The 17,742-nt window shown below is 42.9% G+C and overlaps 1 protein-coding gene across 9 annotated transcripts in view; it reads right to left on the bottom strand.

Moving 5' to 3' along the window:
- kcnma1a (potassium large conductance calcium-activated channel, subfamily M, alpha member 1a) overlaps nucleotides 1-17,742 on the bottom strand; it is a 166,316-nt gene that overhangs the window by 15,771 nt on the left and 132,803 nt on the right. For 4 of the 9 annotated variants that reach the window (XM_069658271.1, XM_069658274.1, XM_069658273.1 and 1 more), the window contains 6 exons: nucleotides 13,094-13,187; nucleotides 9,043-9,169; nucleotides 6,999-7,223; nucleotides 6,275-6,467; nucleotides 1,490-1,603; nucleotides 125-208 (listed from right to left, as the gene is read on the bottom strand). In XM_069658271.1, the coding sequence (XP_069514372.1) occupies nucleotides 125-208; nucleotides 1,490-1,603; nucleotides 6,275-6,467; nucleotides 6,999-7,223; nucleotides 9,043-9,169; nucleotides 13,094-13,187 (837 nt within the window). Of the gene's footprint in view, nucleotides 1-124; nucleotides 209-1,489; nucleotides 1,604-6,274; nucleotides 6,468-6,998; nucleotides 7,224-9,042; nucleotides 9,170-13,093; nucleotides 13,188-14,945; nucleotides 15,300-17,742 lie in introns of all 9 variants that reach the window. The other 5 variants (XM_069658272.1, XM_069658277.1, XM_069658276.1 and 2 more) reach the window with 2 other exon arrangements.

Here is a 17,742-nt window from a genome sequence, read left to right as displayed (position 1 = left end):
CAAAGTGAAGCCATGGGAGCAGCGAGGGCCTTGACTGCAGCCAGATAAATCAAGACAAGCTGATGAGGAGCAGAGCGGCGGAGCGAGGGAACGAACGGCAGCAGAGGACAAAGGCTCGGCTTACCCAGCTCTGTTATCATTTGTATGTTGATTCCACTTTTTTTTTCCTGACTGAGTGAAACCAATGGCAGTAGTTTGCCAGGTTTAGCTAATGGTGATGAGACAGGGCAGGGAGGGGGAGAAATGGTGTCGTTATTGAAACAGTTTCAAAGACTGCAATAAAAGCAATTCTCTGTTTCAGAGTGCTGTTGTCAACTCCAGAATTACTTCATGGTAGATACAAAGCCTGAGCTGTCACGGCCCTACACCAATACAACAACAATACGTTATTTCATCGTGAGACAGGGGAAGGGATTAACCAGGTTTTATCCACAAACAGACCTCCTTTAACGCCACGCAAACAAATCGATCATGCAACTCAGATTAAGCCTATGTTTCAACTTGACTTTAATCTGCTCCTGGCTCTGCCAACCGAAGATATGACAATGTAATTACTGTACAAGGTTCAAGTGAGACAGGAAGCAATTCTCTCCTCTGGATTTTCTTTACTTCCTGACCAACAATGTTATCACATCTAGTGCTGCTGTAGCTGTGCAATCCGTTAGCTACAAACAAGCAGAGGCACAACGCCGGAGCTTCTAGTGTTCAAGGCGGCAACCGATGACTCCCAACATCTAGTTTGATCATTACGTATGCAGTCAGCAGTCTAATGGGAGAGCATCTCTGTAGGTAATGGCTGGCCCGGTTACAAGTAACATTAGGTAGCTCCTTTCTCTTTCTGGCCTTTTCTTAGCTGGCCTCATGCTCCATTGCTCCCTAATTGGGTCAGGGGAGACAGAGTAGCCGGTCTCTGCTGCTTTAGAAGGCCCCTCAGAGATCTGAAAGTTTCATGAGTCCCCACCACCAGTGGGAATACAGCCACTGCCATTGTTATTAATAAATGGACCCATTTTGCAACCAAGGCAGTTTTTTTTTTCCTCTACCTTTTCACTCTCTTTCCTCTTCTCCCTCTCTCAGCCGCTACATCAGGCCGAGTTTCTCTTGTGCATTAATGGACAAATTGCAGGACATGTAGCTTTAGCTTTAAAAAATGCCCGTCTGACATGCTCAGGTTACTGTGGTCCACATTGTCCTCAGAGCAAAGATATTTTCAGGCCATAGCAGCAAACGTTATCACAAGCTAGCCAGATCAAAAAAATACGGATCAGAACCTGAGTGGGGCGAAGCTACCATGAAAGGGAGCAAAAATTCCACAGCACACATTCCCGAGTCTGTTTGACCTTGAATGAGTTGGAACTTTTGGTAGCAGCATGAGGCTTAAGTTTTAGATTATTTGCTCTATGTGTGTGCAAATGAATTATGAGTTGATCTGAGGTTATTGGTTAAGGCATGCGACATGTGCATGTGAGGCAGGTGCAAACAGTTTTACCTAGTTCTGTGATGATTGGGATGTTGGAGCCGGTGGTGACGGAAGCCTGACGCACAAAGCCATGTACTGGACTGCTGTCTGGAGATGACCTGTCCATTCCAGGAGGCGTGAAACCTGAAAAACACATACAGATTTATTGTTATTAGCGATTAATATAACTGGGTGGAATTAAGAGATCTGCTCCGCCCTATAAAATCAGATGCAATTTCACTCAAAGTTTTCAAGCATGAACAAATTATTTCACCTCAAAAAACATTGCAACATACCACATAAGACCTAAAAAGATGAGTACTTCACGAGTAGCTAACCTTTATGAATTGTGAGGGAAACACCAACATTGTGTGTTCTTTGAGCTTTAAAGAGAAAGTGTTATGCTGTTTCACACTTTAAGACATTATAAATATAATGTTACAATGTTGGATGTTCAGACTAAACGTGGGTGAAGTTTTAAATCTTTTCTACACACTGCACTTTGTGATGTCACAAAGTGCAGCCTCTTCAGGCTTTGGAGAGCTGCCCAAAAAGAGGAAAGTGGGCTTGTAGGGGCGGGGTTTCTTAAAGGGACAGAGCTGATTGAGTTGTTTCACTCAGAGGCTGTATGAGGGCCTGCACAGAGCACCAGTGTCAGAAAAAGTTTTTTAAACTGTAAATTATGCTAAGCTAGTCCACAGGTATATCAGAGTGAGATATGAAGCTTGAAATAAGCATAATACCCCCACATTTTTGAGCATTTTAAACCATGTAATTCCCAACAGAGTCAAAAGCGGAGACAGCAGTTACTGAGACCTGCTAAGCTAGCTAACCTGGCCATTTCTGCGTTATGACACTTAGCAATGTATATTAACTGACCGAGTGACAAAAACAGCTGTTCATCATAATTACTATTTTCAAGAACTGGAAAGGGAAATTAAGAAATGTTTAGTTTCTAGCTTTAGCTAGGGCTAGATGTGGCTATCACATGAGCTAGCTCCAACTTGATGTAGCACTTCTGTTGTTTTAAACATCTAGTTTTCTCTGTGTGAGAGTGTAGGACACAGTTAACGCATCCAGTGCTGTTACTGCATTTTAGTTTGTAGCTCCTTTTTCTGTGGTAGTTATGGTAAATACACATTTCCAAGCCAGAAGAATTGGCATGACAATTGGCAATCTTTTTTAGCGTAAAGACAAATACTGTCCGAGCAGAAACCTGCATATATCAGTGTTTTTTTTCACATCACTGATGTATCATAAGCATGAGGAAGTGACCTGGAACTCTGTATCACTACCATTACACATAGTGTATGTCAGCTCAGTCAGCATGAAGTTGTTGATGTGTGCTTTCTGTGTCATTCAAATGTGTGGATTGACAGAAAGAAAAGGGAAAAAGGAGGAGAAGGCTAAGTGAACAAGGCACCTGCCGAAAACTGCAATACGGATACTGTGCTTTTAGGGGTCAGCTAAGACATATTTAGCATTCACATCCCTCCATCAACGGGCAGACATAAATTTTATATGTTGTTCATTTTGTTACAATAAAATTGGTGAAGTGGATCCTGAAAACCTTTTATGGGAAGTGGCGTGGCTGAGAACCATGAAATACAAGTGCAAGTGACAGGAGTGAGAATTCACATGACTTCACATTTTTGCATTTCCTCAAAGTGACAAGTAAACACCTTAAATCTGTAATGCTATATGCATAATGCATCAACTGTGTTTTGACATCCATCATTTAGTGCTGACTACAGCAAAATGCCAGCTTATAGTGCCACCACCAAGGAAACATAATGCAGGGAATATATTCAGGTCACAAAGTTTTAAAAGGATTGCAAATTCTCTATGTATGTGTGTCTGTGTGTGTGTGTGTGTGTGTGTGTGCCTTCCCTGTCAGGAAACTCAATGCGCTGCTTACATTACAAAAGAGATCTCCCAGCTCTTTGCAACCGAAAAGACACCAAATAGTTTAGTACACGGCAGGAAGCACACACTGAACTGAAGCACGGATAATCACAACTCTTGTTATTCCAATTACTGAAGTTGGAAATAGCAGAGGTTTGACACTTTGAGTCAAACGGGAAGCACGAGCTCAGACAGTGCAAACATCATTTTGTCGATGTCCATAAAGGATGATGTTTACTCCACTGGAGAGTGACAGCACGTTTTTGGAAGCTGCCTCTAAAGCATTGCTCTTATTGTATGATAGTGAACATGAAGACAGTAAGGAAGTGTAGAGGAACTGTGCAGTGTGTACAGCAGAAAGTGAGAACAGGGATACACGAGGCCTGCTGCTGAGCTGCTTTCAACACCTGTTAGGTTACAAACAGCTCTAAAGTTACAATGTGAGCTGGTGAACAGAGAGCTGTATGTCTTCCTACAGTAAGACAGAGCCAGAAGTAAAGTTACAATATGTGTTTCTAAAGGTGTGTTTCTTAGCTGTAAACTAAATGATATTACCATATTGTGATAAAAAACATCAATACTGGAGTTAAAGGAGCAATTCGCCCCTGGAAAAAGCACCTGTCAGTCAAAGCTGATGTTTTCTGTAATCCATAGAAGCAATAAAATTTGAAATTAGCGGCATAGCTGTGGAGAAAGTTTTACAAACAGCTCGTGGTTTTGCCCATTCTACATTCATACAACACCCAGCATGCATTGCGCCCCTCCCTCTGAAAGGAACGGCCCAGAGTGAAATACTACCATTTTCCGGTCAAGGACATTGATCGCTGCAGGCAACGGCTCAGAGCGGTACAGAATCTGAAATAGGACGAGAATATACCGGGAGATCGTCTAAAATATCTTGGGGTCTGCAGTCTTCATTTCAAACTTGACGATTTTGAACGAGACATGACATCGGAGGCGGGCGTCCTAGATTGAGGAAATGTAGTTTAGCGAGCTCCCTTGCCTCCACCAGATGACGCGTTTTACGTAGTCTGGCGGAGGTTTTCCAGGGTCCATTGGAGAAGCGGATAGCGTCCTCCAAAGGCACAGAGTGAAATTGCATTTTTTTTCCCTACCACAATGGCATTAGCTCCCCATAATAGCATGATAGGACTGAGGTTGAAAATCATCAAACTGGCCCTTTAATATTGACATTTCTAACTGAATTTAAAAAGAACTGCATTTCATAAGTTGTAAATTGCTCAACATGCCATCTCTCTATTTAAAATCTGCCCTGAACCTAGCAAGGCAACATAGAGATGGTTTAAGAAATGTGTTCAAAAAAGCATCTTAACACTGTCTATTTACTGTCACTGGTTAACTACTTTCTAACACAAACCCACATTTTTTTCATTCAGTCTTTCTAATTGCAATTAACACATAAAAACCAGTTTGAACACCAGCCTAATCAAGCAGCATTTCCTCTTCTCTTTTGTTGCCTCTGTGAAGCTGTAACCTCGTCTGTTCATCAACAATGAGAGAAGTGAGATCTGGGTTACATACCCCCTTATCCCTGTAGCCCCCCGGGCACAGCTATGCTCTGCGGTTGACTACATGCTACAGCAGCCGTGAGAAGCTCTCCCCTAGGAAGGCACATGTTTACTTATTCATTTGCACCTTCTTGTTTTAAAATCCACAGACGGTGTCTGAATGGGAGCATCGCTAGGAGGAAGGAATCCCCAAAGCAATACCTATGATACAATAGCAGCGTCTGTGTGTGCGCGTGTGTTTCCTTGTGTATGCATGATTGCATGTCACTGTGGTGTGTATGTGTGCTTCCTAAAGTGAAGTATTTATCACTGAAATGGGTGGTTGATGTAAGACCCAATTATTGATGACAATAGGCTCCATCCATCGACCCTGGGAGACGATGTAGGCCAGTGGGCTTCAATATTGAGGTGGCTCTCTGTGAATACTGCTCCCCAGAGCGACGTGCTCTAAGATTTAGCCCTGCTTATTGTTCCTTGGTGGCACTGCTATCGACAGCACATCACTCACTCAAGGTTGGAGAAATAACAACATTGGCATTCTCCTAAAACATGTGGAAGTGCTCTGCACTAAAAAATAATGGCCTCTTGGACCTTCAACTTTGATTTGTATTTACAACAGTCACTGTGGTGGCACTAAATAGTACTGAGCTCAAGGCATGTCATGCCTTTAGGGCTAATCATAAAGTGAGGATTACCTGTTTGTGGATGTGCGTGGATAGAATGCGTTGGCATGAATGTGTGTGTGTGTTATGTTTGCGAACACACTTTCAAAAACGAAGGTGCATGTGTGCATGTGTCACTGTTTTGTTGTGACTAATGAGGAGCAGCTGAATTGGCCTGCCTGGTGATTTGTACTAGCTGCTTAATGATGATGAGGCCTGATGGGATGCCAGGTTCGTGTGTTTGTCTGCAAACATCAACAATCTGTTCCAGACGATCTGCCAGACACCAGATCAGGGGGAACAACATCAAATGACACAGTCATGTTGATTACATCATTAAAAAATATTATCAAGGAGGTTTAGCAGCATGTAATTACCAGGGACAAGACTGGAATCATCAGAAATTATGTGGAGTAAACACTCTTCAAAGCTTGATGAAGCAATCAACACAGTGTTTTGTGCGCGCACTTCATCATGAGTTACTGTAAAGTACGTTTATAGATGTCACTTACAACAAACTTGCAGAGTATTTAAACTAAGAGCACTTAGCAGACTCTGTGTTTGACATATTACATCTTCCCCTCCTGTGTGGCCCTCTTACCACCCCCTTCCCCTTATCTCTTCTCTTTTTTACATCGTTGACTGCTGTCTTTCCTCCCTGCCACAACCTGTCCCCTTTGGGCAGCAGTGCACATGAAGTCTAATAGGACGCTCCTTACCTTGGGAATTAGCCTGTAAGACCCCGATGCTGTCATCAAACTGCATAGATTTGATGTTGAGTGATGCCAAGATGCATTCCTTATCCTGCAGTGAGGCGTCTTCGATATTGTTCTGATTGGCTGACAGTATTACGCACATGTCGCAGAGGTTGATGTTGACAGCCCTTAAATCTGCCCGACTTAATGGTGTACCCTTCAGGGTGAGGAGAACAGAGAGAAAGAGCAAGACGGGGAGAAGAGACAGACATAGGGGAGAGAAAAACAAATGCAAGAAGTGAGCGGAGTGGAGCTTTGGGAAATTAGTTAACAAGTATTCTTGTTTCGAGGCGATGACATTCCACTGATCTAACTGGGCATTGGAGAATCAGAGGCATGGACTAATCTAAAGGCTAGCCTGCGCTGAGGGCTGTGTTTGGGATTCTCCTCTGATCATCAGTCAAGCCAGGCCTAACAAGCTCTAAGGCAGCAAGCCACGCCATCTGTGACGGGCACTGCATCTGTAACACACATAAACTCCATTTTAGATAAGCAGGATGTGTCACTGCTCTGGATGAAGGGGGGGCCGGCTACGCTCTCATGGAGTGATCATTCAATTGAGTAATGTGTGATCAAATCAAACTGACAGTCCCTCTCAGGATGTAAATGTGCATGTAACTCAAAATGTCAATGGCTTGTTAGTCGAACAGTGAGAGTGTGGTTTGAATGTGTCTGCTGGTGCACTTACAGGTAATATTGACACCTTGGGGAAGTTGTGTAACGTCTCCCACTCTCTCCGCAGGTAATCCAGCGAGCCCACAAACACTATGGGCTTCAGCTCGTGGTAATGGAAGTTACTAGCTCTTAAAGGCATCACCAGGTTTCGCAGCCCCACTAAAGCGGACGTGACATCCCCAAATATACAGACCACTACATGACCGCTCAGGACTGTCATCGAGGCTTCACTCCGGGTCTGCAGCGGAGAGAGGGACAAAAAGGGAGGGGGGAGGAGAGCAGAGAGAAAGGAATGAGAGGCAGTGCAGACAGAGAGGAGAGGAAGGGGAGGACACGCAGGGACAAACACGGATATACAGAATAGAAATGAGTGCTGTTAATAGAAAACTGGTTACTGTGTATGAGCTAACAGTGTCTTTTATAAACTGTTATAAACCAATATTAAATAGTTTGTTAACCAAGTATAAGGATGAATTACATATTTGCCTAAAATTAAAGCATTAACTTCCTGTTTATACACAAACAAACGTTTGGTTAACCACTATTCTGTTTATAAGCAGTTTATTGAATACTCAGAAATAAGACTTTTACAGAGCAAAGAACAAGAACAAAACATGTGGTCTGGGCAGCTGATTCAATCAGGCTGAAAAATGCAGTTTGTAAGATTTTAGGCACATAAAGTATGTATGACGAGGACCCTGTCATAAATCACAGAGGTATAAATAAACAAAGCTCCTCTACTTTATAAAGTTCATGTCGAAAAAGAACAATGCAACGCCCCGCTTTCAAGATCTGTCGCCTGTCGCAGCAGCTTGATGTGCATTTGATTGCAAGTTTGGGTGTACGTTAAGTGAACTAAACGCTTCTATGATGCCAGGCAGTTTGAAAGTAAAACTATATCTTTGTTGGATGCGAGAGAAAACAAAGAATGCCAAGGGACCAAGTCTGCAAATGGCTTATTCTGGCGGCTGAGTGTCTGATCTGTGGGAATCAAAATGTATGCAAACTACAGGTAATTAGCGCATCTAAAATATTATTTGCCAACCCAACTAGTGCAGCAAAATCCTTCATCCCCCCCTTTAAATTAATGATGATTAAAGTTAAATCATTAAAGGAGCAGTTCTCCCTGGAAAAAGCCACTGCCAGTCAAAGCTGGTGTTCTCTGTAATCCATAGAAGCAATAATATTTTAAATTGGCGCCATAGCTGTGGAGAAAGTTGTACCAACAGCTTGTGGTTTCGCCCATTCTGCATTCCTACAACACCCAGCATGCATTGCGCCCCTCCCACTGAAAGGAACGGCCCAGAGTGAAATACTACCGTTTTCCAGTCAAGGACATTGATCGCTGCAGAGCGGTAAAGAATCCGAAAAATACAACGAGAACATACCGGTGTATCGTCTAAAAAATCTTCAGGTCTGCAGTCTACATTTCAAACCTGACGATTGTGAACGAGACATGACATCGGAGGCGGGCGTCCTAGATTGAGGAAGTTTAGTTTAGCAAGCTCCCTGGCCTCCGCCAGATGACGCGTTTTACGTAGTCTGGTGGAGGTTTTCCAGGGCCCATTGGAGAAGCGGATAGCGTCCTCCACCATCCCTACCATAATGGCATTAGCTCCCCATAATAGCTTGATAGGACTGAGGTTGACAATTGGCGAACTGGCCCTTTAAAAGCACCAATGTCAGTGGTGTATTGATCAGAGGTCAACTACAGGTGGCTGTATCTCGTATTTTACATTGTATTTGGCCAGTGTTAATCCTGCCCAAACAACTTGTGCACAAAACTTAATGCTTACAAACTGCCTTGTTTAAACATCTGAGCAAACCCATGCGTGAAGTGTTGAAATGCCGTTCACACATCCTTGGTGGGTATATGAAATAAAACATCGAACTCACCTTGAAACAACAGAGGGCAGTGAGAGAAATGTCAATACATATTAGTAGGTGATTGCATCCCTCCAATACTGAGGGGATGCTCCTGAGCACACTTCCTGTAACGTCTGTTTTGCATGTTCTATTTTAGAGGATTGCAGCGACGCAGTTCTCGCCCAACTCACCAAGATGACTTTTTCGATTTCCTTTGACGGGCACCAGTGAAACATCCCTGTCGAGTCATACCTCTTCACGTTCATGTCCATGTTCTCGATTTGTTCATTCCCAGGAATGAGAAGAGGGTCGTGTCGACTGAGAAAACAGAACACATTTATTATTAGGTCTTTTGTGGAATGAAAGAAGTGGAAGATGACCTGGGTTTGTTGAGATCTGAGAGGTCTCATACATCACTCCTCCGTTCCTCCTTGTCCTCGGTGTCAAGTCATGAGAAAACTCACATGCCCTTGTGCTCGCAGTGGTACAAAGAACAGCATGACTTGAGTGCTACTCACTGAATGGCATGACAACGCAAGGCCAATTACCAGCTTTTACCCTCTCTTCCAGTTCCCGACGCCGTGCGGCGCAAATAGTAAAAGCTCCAACAGGCTCACACTTTAAATATTTCAGGAATTTGCCCAATCACATTTTGCTTTCCCAACTGATGGCCATTAATGTTTCAACAGCATGTCACAACCAAACAGGCTAATCCACAGCAGTGGGCTGCTGAGTTTTATCCGGTGTAACACTGACCATGAAAGGGCTCCTGTCAGTCCTGTTATACTGCCTCTCTTGTTCTTGCACTTATCCTACAAGACGTGTTCGCACAGTTCTTCTAAGGGGAATCCAAAAGACTCCTCCCAAAACACTGAGTCAGGACTAAATGCAAGCAGTTAATGCTGTTCCTCACTAAAAACTGCTTCTTTAACAGCAATGCAAATGTAATGTATTTACAATCACACCCAAATAATGACACCCTTCTTTATAAAAGCACTATGCAGACTCTAAAAACAGCGAAGTGCAGAGAGAGACACATTTGAGTAATATGGGAGAAAACATCTCAAGAATTTGACATACATCTCTCTCAGTATCACTCTCTCTATCGTCTATCAACACTGTCATCGCTGACAAGGCTTTGATGTTGCCTCTTCCTTCAGCCTGCATTTGGGTTGCATACGATGGCAGGAAAAGTAAAAGTTAAAAAAAAAGGAGCTGTCAATTAGCCACCCTCTCTCTCCAGCTCTCTTCCCCCTCTTTCCTCTATCAGTTGGTGCAGGTGATAATAACACTGACAGCATTTAGTGTTTTTACACTCAGCCTGAATCTTTCATCCAGAGGCGCGTGTTGCGCCAATCAACTCCACAGAGCCCCCGTCACTTCAATCTGCTCAGCTCTGCTCGCCTCCACACAGGGGCTGACTGGCGCATGCAGGCGGGCTGCCGCTCCAGCTCTCTCTGCCAAGACAGCTATCTTTCACAGAGCTGTCAACGGTGTGACTGGCAGCCTGTCACAGGCTCCACACACCTCCTTCTCCCTCTGCCTTCTCTCTGCCTCGGGTTGAACCTGCCACAAGTCTCGAGGAGAGCAGACATGACGTCTGAGCCGCGGTGCCACGCCCAAGGGATATCAGCTGCGGATGATACTGTGACATCTTTTGCGATTGGATGCATGTCGTCAGTTGTGACCCGTCAAAAAGGTTTTTGGGAACGGTGTTAACGGCACGGTGTTAATGCCGACACGGCCGTGCAAAGGATAGGTCAGCTTGCATGCAAGCTTTGATTACATGTCTCCCTTTGTCTCTAGAAAAATATACACATTTGAATTCCCCAAAAAATCCTTAAATATTTATTTTTCCTTATTTTAGTTGATCGTATTATTTGTATATAAATATCCCTTAAATGGACAGAAAAAAATACAGTCACTTTAACTTTAAATTAAATAAATCACCAGTGCTTCAGATTGCAAAGTAAATATTTTTCCCCGTTTGAGATACAGTATTTTATCTGATGCATTTTTATATAGGACAAATATTTTCCTTACAGCATATCTCACTCCAGTGTCTCACCCCCTCTCTTTCCTCCTCCCTCTGTATATATTTCAAACAGAGTTGAGTTATTCCAGTGTATCACTCTGCAGTCACAAGCAAGGGATGGGCGTGCTCCCCCAATCCCCCTCTGCCAGACTACGAAGGCAGCCTCTTGCTTTGAAAATTTTCCCCATCATGCAAACTGACAAAGGCATGCTTTTCAAAAGCCCACAGCCAATCTGTTGATCATTATTTATTTACAAAGGCCTTCAGGCTGCGAGTCCTGTAAAAACCATACTTGATACGTATGCTCGCTCTCTTGCTAGCTCTCTGCTGTGTTATCCCCCTCCTTGCTTGTAGAATAAAGTATCCCTAAGGCTACCTCAAACAATCACTTTTCATTGTGCATAAAATCCACCTTGTAAAGAACAACTGTTTAATATATATGGTGTTATATGCTGACAGGGGCAGCAGTGAAGGGGGGCTGCAGACTGTGATGGGTAATTTGATGTTTTGCTGAGGGCTAAGACGAGGAAAAAAAAATCTACACCTATAACAGAGGACCTGTCATCCCAGTACCCAAGAGCCAGCAGAATACAGAAGCACCCCTAAAGCAGAGAAAACTTTGACACCGCTTTGAAGCGTTTTCAAAACTGAGTAAATAACTCGCAAGAATTATTATCACTGTGAGATCAAAGCGAAGATGCATATATTACATGGCAAACAGGGACCATCTCCTAAGCAAAAAAGGAAAAGAAGAAAAGGTTTTGTGCTTTAAGTTGGGCAAACTAAACAGCCTTTTAAACAAGCAGTTAGCTGGAAATGTGCCAACGTCTGGTTGTTTTTGTAGCAGCTCTCTCCCTCTGAGCGAGGGCATCTAAAATGATGCTCTGTTGCAAACTAGACTGAAGGGTATGACTCTGTGTTGGGCTAATGGTTCAGCAAGTGTGAAGGCTTATTAAGTTCTTGTTTTGTGGAGAACTGAGGGGGAGGCCGACTGCTATACTGGACGAAATCACAACGGCGTGCCAGTGCAGCGAGAGGACTGCAGCCTAAGGGAAGCAAACAGGACCAACATACAAAGAACCCGAAATACACTGCAGCGCAAAAACAACTAAAAATATATATTTATTCGCCAAGTGAAAACAAAGATCAAAAAGTTAAATAAAAGATATTAAAACTTGTTTATATCTTATTTTCATATTAGGCTCCTTAGCAGAAATTAAAGACTGTTTTTTAGGTAATTAAATTCAGTACAGACAATATTTATTTCCCCACACAATTCAGATACAGGAGCTTCTCCTGCGGTGCTGCTTCACTGCATTTCTACTAACAGTGACAAGTGCGTGTGACAAAAACCACACAGCTCCACATTGTTATGTCATAAAGATGACAACCATAACACTTACTCTCATTAAGAATAGGGCAGCGTCGCTATGAGTGTTCCTGTCCTGTTACATCTTCCCCACCATGCCTTTATCCTGCCGTCCCAATCCGCACAGCTCGGCCGCCCTGTATTTTCCACGCTATCGCGCCGCTAACCCCCGCCTCGCAGCCAGAGGAGCACAAAAACCTACCCCTTTTATCTTTCAAAATCAATTAACAGCAATTTAATTCCAGCGGACAGGATAAAAGGAAGGTAATATTTGAATTCATATTTGATTGTGATGATACATCTCACATATGGCCTTAAGTACCAGAAACAGTACTCACAGGGGTTCCCACAATAGAGAAGTAGCCTGAGGGCAAAGTAACCATGCAGGTCCCTCTGATTGGTTGCTGGTGTCATTAGTGCCAGCATTGTTTAAGGAGCACATGTGGACCAGACCGGAGGAGGTGACAGCTGGGACTTTAAAGCCAGAGGAGTTTTCAAACGGTTCCTCACAGCCGCTTTTCATGACAGAAATATTATTTCAGCTCTGTCATTAACAGCTGACAGCATGCCATCCTAAACAGCCAGAGTCTAACAGGGCACTTCTCCTCTCTCTTTCTCTCGCAGAGTTTCTTACCTCCTTCTTCTGCCACCCCTAATTTGCCCCCTCCCATCCATCCAAAACTCCCACCATCTCACCATCAGCGGCATCCGCCTCTGAAGTATCTCTTGCACACATCCCTCCATCCCTTCCTCCCTCCCCGCCTCCTTCCCTTGTATCTGACTTCCTCTCACTCCCCCGTTTGAAGGCTGGAAGGAGAATAAAATCAGCGTCTCTTACCTCATCATTTTGGGCGAGCAGTTGGGTGAGTTTCGCATCCCTCCGTTGCGCTGCTTTTTTTTGGGCGAGAGAGTTGATGGATGCTCGTCTTCGACTGCAAACACATGCACAGAATGTCAGAATAGAGACAGATGCTTGGGAACGTGTTGCTGGACCTGACATGGAAAAAAAAAAATAGCCAACAATCAATCAATCATTGCAAACAAAACAAAAAAACAGAACAGAAGAAAAAGAAATTAATAATTCAGTGTCAAATTGGGAAAATATAGAGAAAGCATTAGTAACGGACAATGGTAAATCTGAGAAAGGCAGGAGAAAACCACGGATAAAAAACTATTCACGACCTGGGAATGTTACAGAAGTCTCACATCCCCAAACCCCCCTTTTATGGCTCTTCTAAGGTGCGCTTTTACAGGGCCTTCAGTGACACACTCTCTGAAGTGTGCAGGTGATTGGACCTCTAGCAGTTTGCATCAGAGTGACCATGCTTACCTATATCATTATGTGATGGTATAAATTGTCATTGTCAGTGGGGCACGGGCAAAAGCAATGACAATGAGATAAATAAAGGTTATGGAGATGAACTTATATTTTTAATCAAACTATCTAAACCCCACCCAAACGTTGCAGTGAATTCTACAGCGCATAAAGCCTCTTCTACAGGTCTACCTCCATGCCAAGAGAACGCTTAGCACTCAACACACATTATAAAGGCCAGGGCACGCTAATGAATTAGTGGACTATGAATATTGAGAGCAGATAGTAAATGCACATGAACCTCCAGTAAAAGAAGGTCAGGTGCAGTCTTAAATGGAACATTTTTTATGTACAATTTAATAGCATTTGCAGGATGCTGAGCAATGTTTGCGTTTTTTTAAATCAGATATAAGTTCAGCTTCCCGTCAACTTTCTTTGCTGAGAAATGGGGAAAAAAACTATTTTTAAACTTTGTATTTTTGAAGTCCCAGCCGAGGACGAGAGAGAGAGAGCAGCCACAGTGAGGCCAGTCCCAGTCATCTTAAGATTTCAGTGAAGCTAACAGTAGTCTGATCTTCACTACTGCCTGTAAGTTTCAAGAGCTTTCAGACAGGCACCCAGATACTCTTATCCACTCTGCACTCTCCCAGCGCAAATGCCAAGTGCACCGTCACTTCAAACCCATGTTAGTCCTTTGGTTAGGAATCAATAACACAGCATGATATTAGTGCAAATCAATGTGCACGCCCGCAAGCCGTGACTATTCCAAGCATGTGGATATTCATTATTGTCTGAGCTCCCGTCCTGGGCTGTCACCTAATTCTGCTAATAAAAGATAAGAAATATGACTTTGCCTTCCAATAAAATGTCATTCCCTGACATTTCCTTTATGCAATCGGGCATTCGGAATAGCTAATATCACAAGCACTTTCAGCTTTACAAATAATTCTCTTCCTAATGTGCTTCCAAAATACCACAACAGAAAATATGCATTATCCTTGCTGTATTGTTTGACAGACTCCTCCTGGCTTAAACCTAATTTAAAACAGTAAAAGCATGATGCTTCTCACCTACATCTATAACAATAAAATTAAATGCTTCGCAGCCACTGGCTAATGAGAGCTTTCACAGTAAATACCAATAAACTCTTTTGTGCCATTTCTAAAATCCCATATTTTAGCACTCCTCAGTTTTAGAGTCCCCACATGTAGACAGTAGCAGCCACTGCACTCGCAGGCAGTCCGTGCAAAAGCAGCAGGAGCAACAACAGCAGCAGCTCCAGCAGAGCGAACCGTCATGCAGCAAACAAGACAAAATGAAGGGACGGGACAGGCGGGGTTACTGGCTGATGCATCCCGCTAAGGGGGCAACCTACAGTGCCTACTGTGACTGAGCAGCATGGCATTACTGGGGTGGTAGCGGTATTTCACCGGCAGACTGCGGGCCCGGTTCAGCCGACTCTCAGCCAGGGATCTGGCCGTCACGTCTCCTGGACCTGAGATACTGAGGCGCAGTTTCGAGGGGTCGGCCCCAGGCCCCGGCCCCACGGGGAGCAGACTTCCTTTACGGTTATTAACGAGGGGGACGTTGACTTTGCCCGGGTTGACCAGGGGCTCCTGGTTGGGGTGCAGGGAGTTGGAAAGGAACGCATTTGATGTGATGGAGGTGGAGGTGCAGCCGGTGGTTTTAACTGATCGCTTTTGAAAAGAGGGTCTAACTTCATCCATTACTGTCAAACAATGGAGAATAAAGAGTGTAAGAAAGCCTGTATTTAAGGGTTATAAATTAGTTAGTAATAAAAGTATTATAGAAAAGTTAACTTTTATATTTTTGCTTATTTGTTTGAAATTACAGAATTATTTTATCAAACAATTCAGGTGAAATTTCAGCTTTTTGAGGGTAGGGTGTTAATATTTCACAAAGACAGATTATCACTATGATAAGAAATATGTAACAATTTAATATTAAACAGTTTAAGGATCAAACACTTGTTTCCAGAAAAAAAAGAAGAAGTTATTTTTCTCATTTTAGTATTATTATTTCTGAGAGGAAAAAAGATCTTGCCTTATTGCAGGAATCGTTTATCAGCGTTCTAAAACTGGTGTTAAAACTTCATCTTATTAAACATCTCTTATCTACTTGGCACAACGTTCACAGTGACACGTACTTTGCATTTGTGACGAGCATTAATTAATCAGAAGTCTCTCAGTTTTATTTCTCAGTTGTGCTGCATGTTCTGGTAGAACAAAGCAGAGACACGGCTTGGCTGAAGCCAGTCACATTTAATCAGATACTGTGTCACTTCAAGCAAACTACTTTTAAATTAGCAAATATAATATAGTGACTAATTATTTATTATATTACAAATTCAAAAACTTTTATTATTAAACATTTAAAGGATTAAATTTGAATTATGAAATGCAAATGTGGTTTTATTCTACTCTCAAGCCGAACATTTAGATGCCTTATTTCACTGTAACTTTGACAGTGATCACAGTGTGTCTAGTGATAATCTGCCGTTTCCAATATGAGAATCGAGAACACCCGGTGTTCACCAAGCCGTCCCACCGAACACACACACACAGACAAACAAACACACAAATACACAATCCGATTGTGGCTGCAGAGTCAACCCGTATGTTGGTATGTACTGAAGGGTTGTTAACTTGAATGGGAGAGGAGGAGCCCTTTTCCTCTCTTTGGTAGAAGGGTGGTTGGTTGGTTGTTTGGAGGAGAGAGCATGCTTGGGTGGCCCCGGGCGATAAACAGACGTTTATCCCGGCCGTCAGCTGCCTCCTTGATTTACGGGGCGCCACCGATAGCTCCTGGATTCATCTGGCCCTTGTCAAACACGTGCAGCGTTAGAGAGCGCTCACCCGCCCTGGCAGGTCCACTGTGCATCCTGAACAACCCAGACGGCAACTGTCCCTTCCTGAAATGCTAATCACATGATGGTACTGTCCTGCATGCAAGCCTTATCGGATCGCCGTGACCCAACGTAAACTGGATGATGAGGCAGTGGAATAACAACTAAAAATGTTTACTTTCGTATGCGAGCCAAGCTGGCTTCGCCTTTACGGTGTTTGCTGCATGAGCAAGCTTTGTTCTTCATGTGCGTTGCAACTGCATGAAAAAGCTTTTTTATGCCATGCATTGTTGTCGTTTTTTTTACGGTTAAATATAAGAATAAAACTCATATTTGAACTGCTGCATGTCCTTGTAGTTGTGCTAGAGGTAGCCACTATTTCCAGGAGGAAGCAAAAAAGTCTTCATAATGCTTAAGAAGAAGAAATACATTAAATACAAATATACATTTAAAATGTTAAAAGGTGAAAAATGGCATTTCAGAACTAAAATATATTCTTAACCTGTAAATATGCATTTAACATTTATTTATTAAAGATTTACCTAAATTGCAATCGGCTTTGAATCGAACGCCAGCCTCTTTCTGACTTCCACTGTTCCCTGGTGTTGTAGCGCCATCTGCTGCTACATGCAGCACAATACAAAAAGAATAGTTCATGGAACTACATGGTATTATCAAACACAAACTTATGTATTATAAGTTGCTATTAAAACCAGGAACTTTAATTTTCTATCAGCATATTGTTGAAATGATTAAATGACAGGTGAGTTAGAATAAACAGTCTGATGAGTTAAACATTGACTTTAAATCTGGTTAAACTGTGAGTTTACTTTGTCTCTGTATAAGGCACAAGACAACATCAGAATGTGCTAAAGGGATAAGGGACAACAAAGCAAAACTAAAGCAAAGCATCAGTACTGATTATGTTACATGACATAGTGAGGGGTCTACAGTCTAAACACAGAGCTGGAGCAGAATGGAGAAGGACAGAGAAACACACTTACGTGGTCTGACATATCCATTATACTTATATTTGGCTGAGGAGAATGCAAAGACAAGTGGCAGGTCACACAGAGGGAGAAAGGATGTAATGAAACAGGCACATTAGGAAATAGAGACATCAACATAAGAGCGGTGGATGGAGATTAAATCACATGATGAAGTTCTATCATGACGGCACGGACCAAAAATAAAAGTCTTAAATTATTTAATCAATGGAAAAACCTGATGGTCGTGATGACTACAGTTTGATGGCACAAAAAAGGCAGACAGGTGGGTGGAATGAAAACGTCCAGTCACAGAGTGA

Source organism: Semicossyphus pulcher, unplaced genomic scaffold (assembly GCF_022749685.1).
Source record: "Semicossyphus pulcher isolate SPU_LCO1_2020_fin unplaced genomic scaffold, fSemPul1.0.p SCAF_12, whole genome shotgun sequence".
Classification (NCBI taxonomy): domain Eukaryota; kingdom Metazoa; phylum Chordata; class Actinopteri; order Labriformes; family Labridae; genus Semicossyphus; species Semicossyphus pulcher.
The sequence above is the reverse complement of the archived record's forward strand: the minus strand, read 5'-3'. Positions and strand labels throughout refer to the sequence as shown.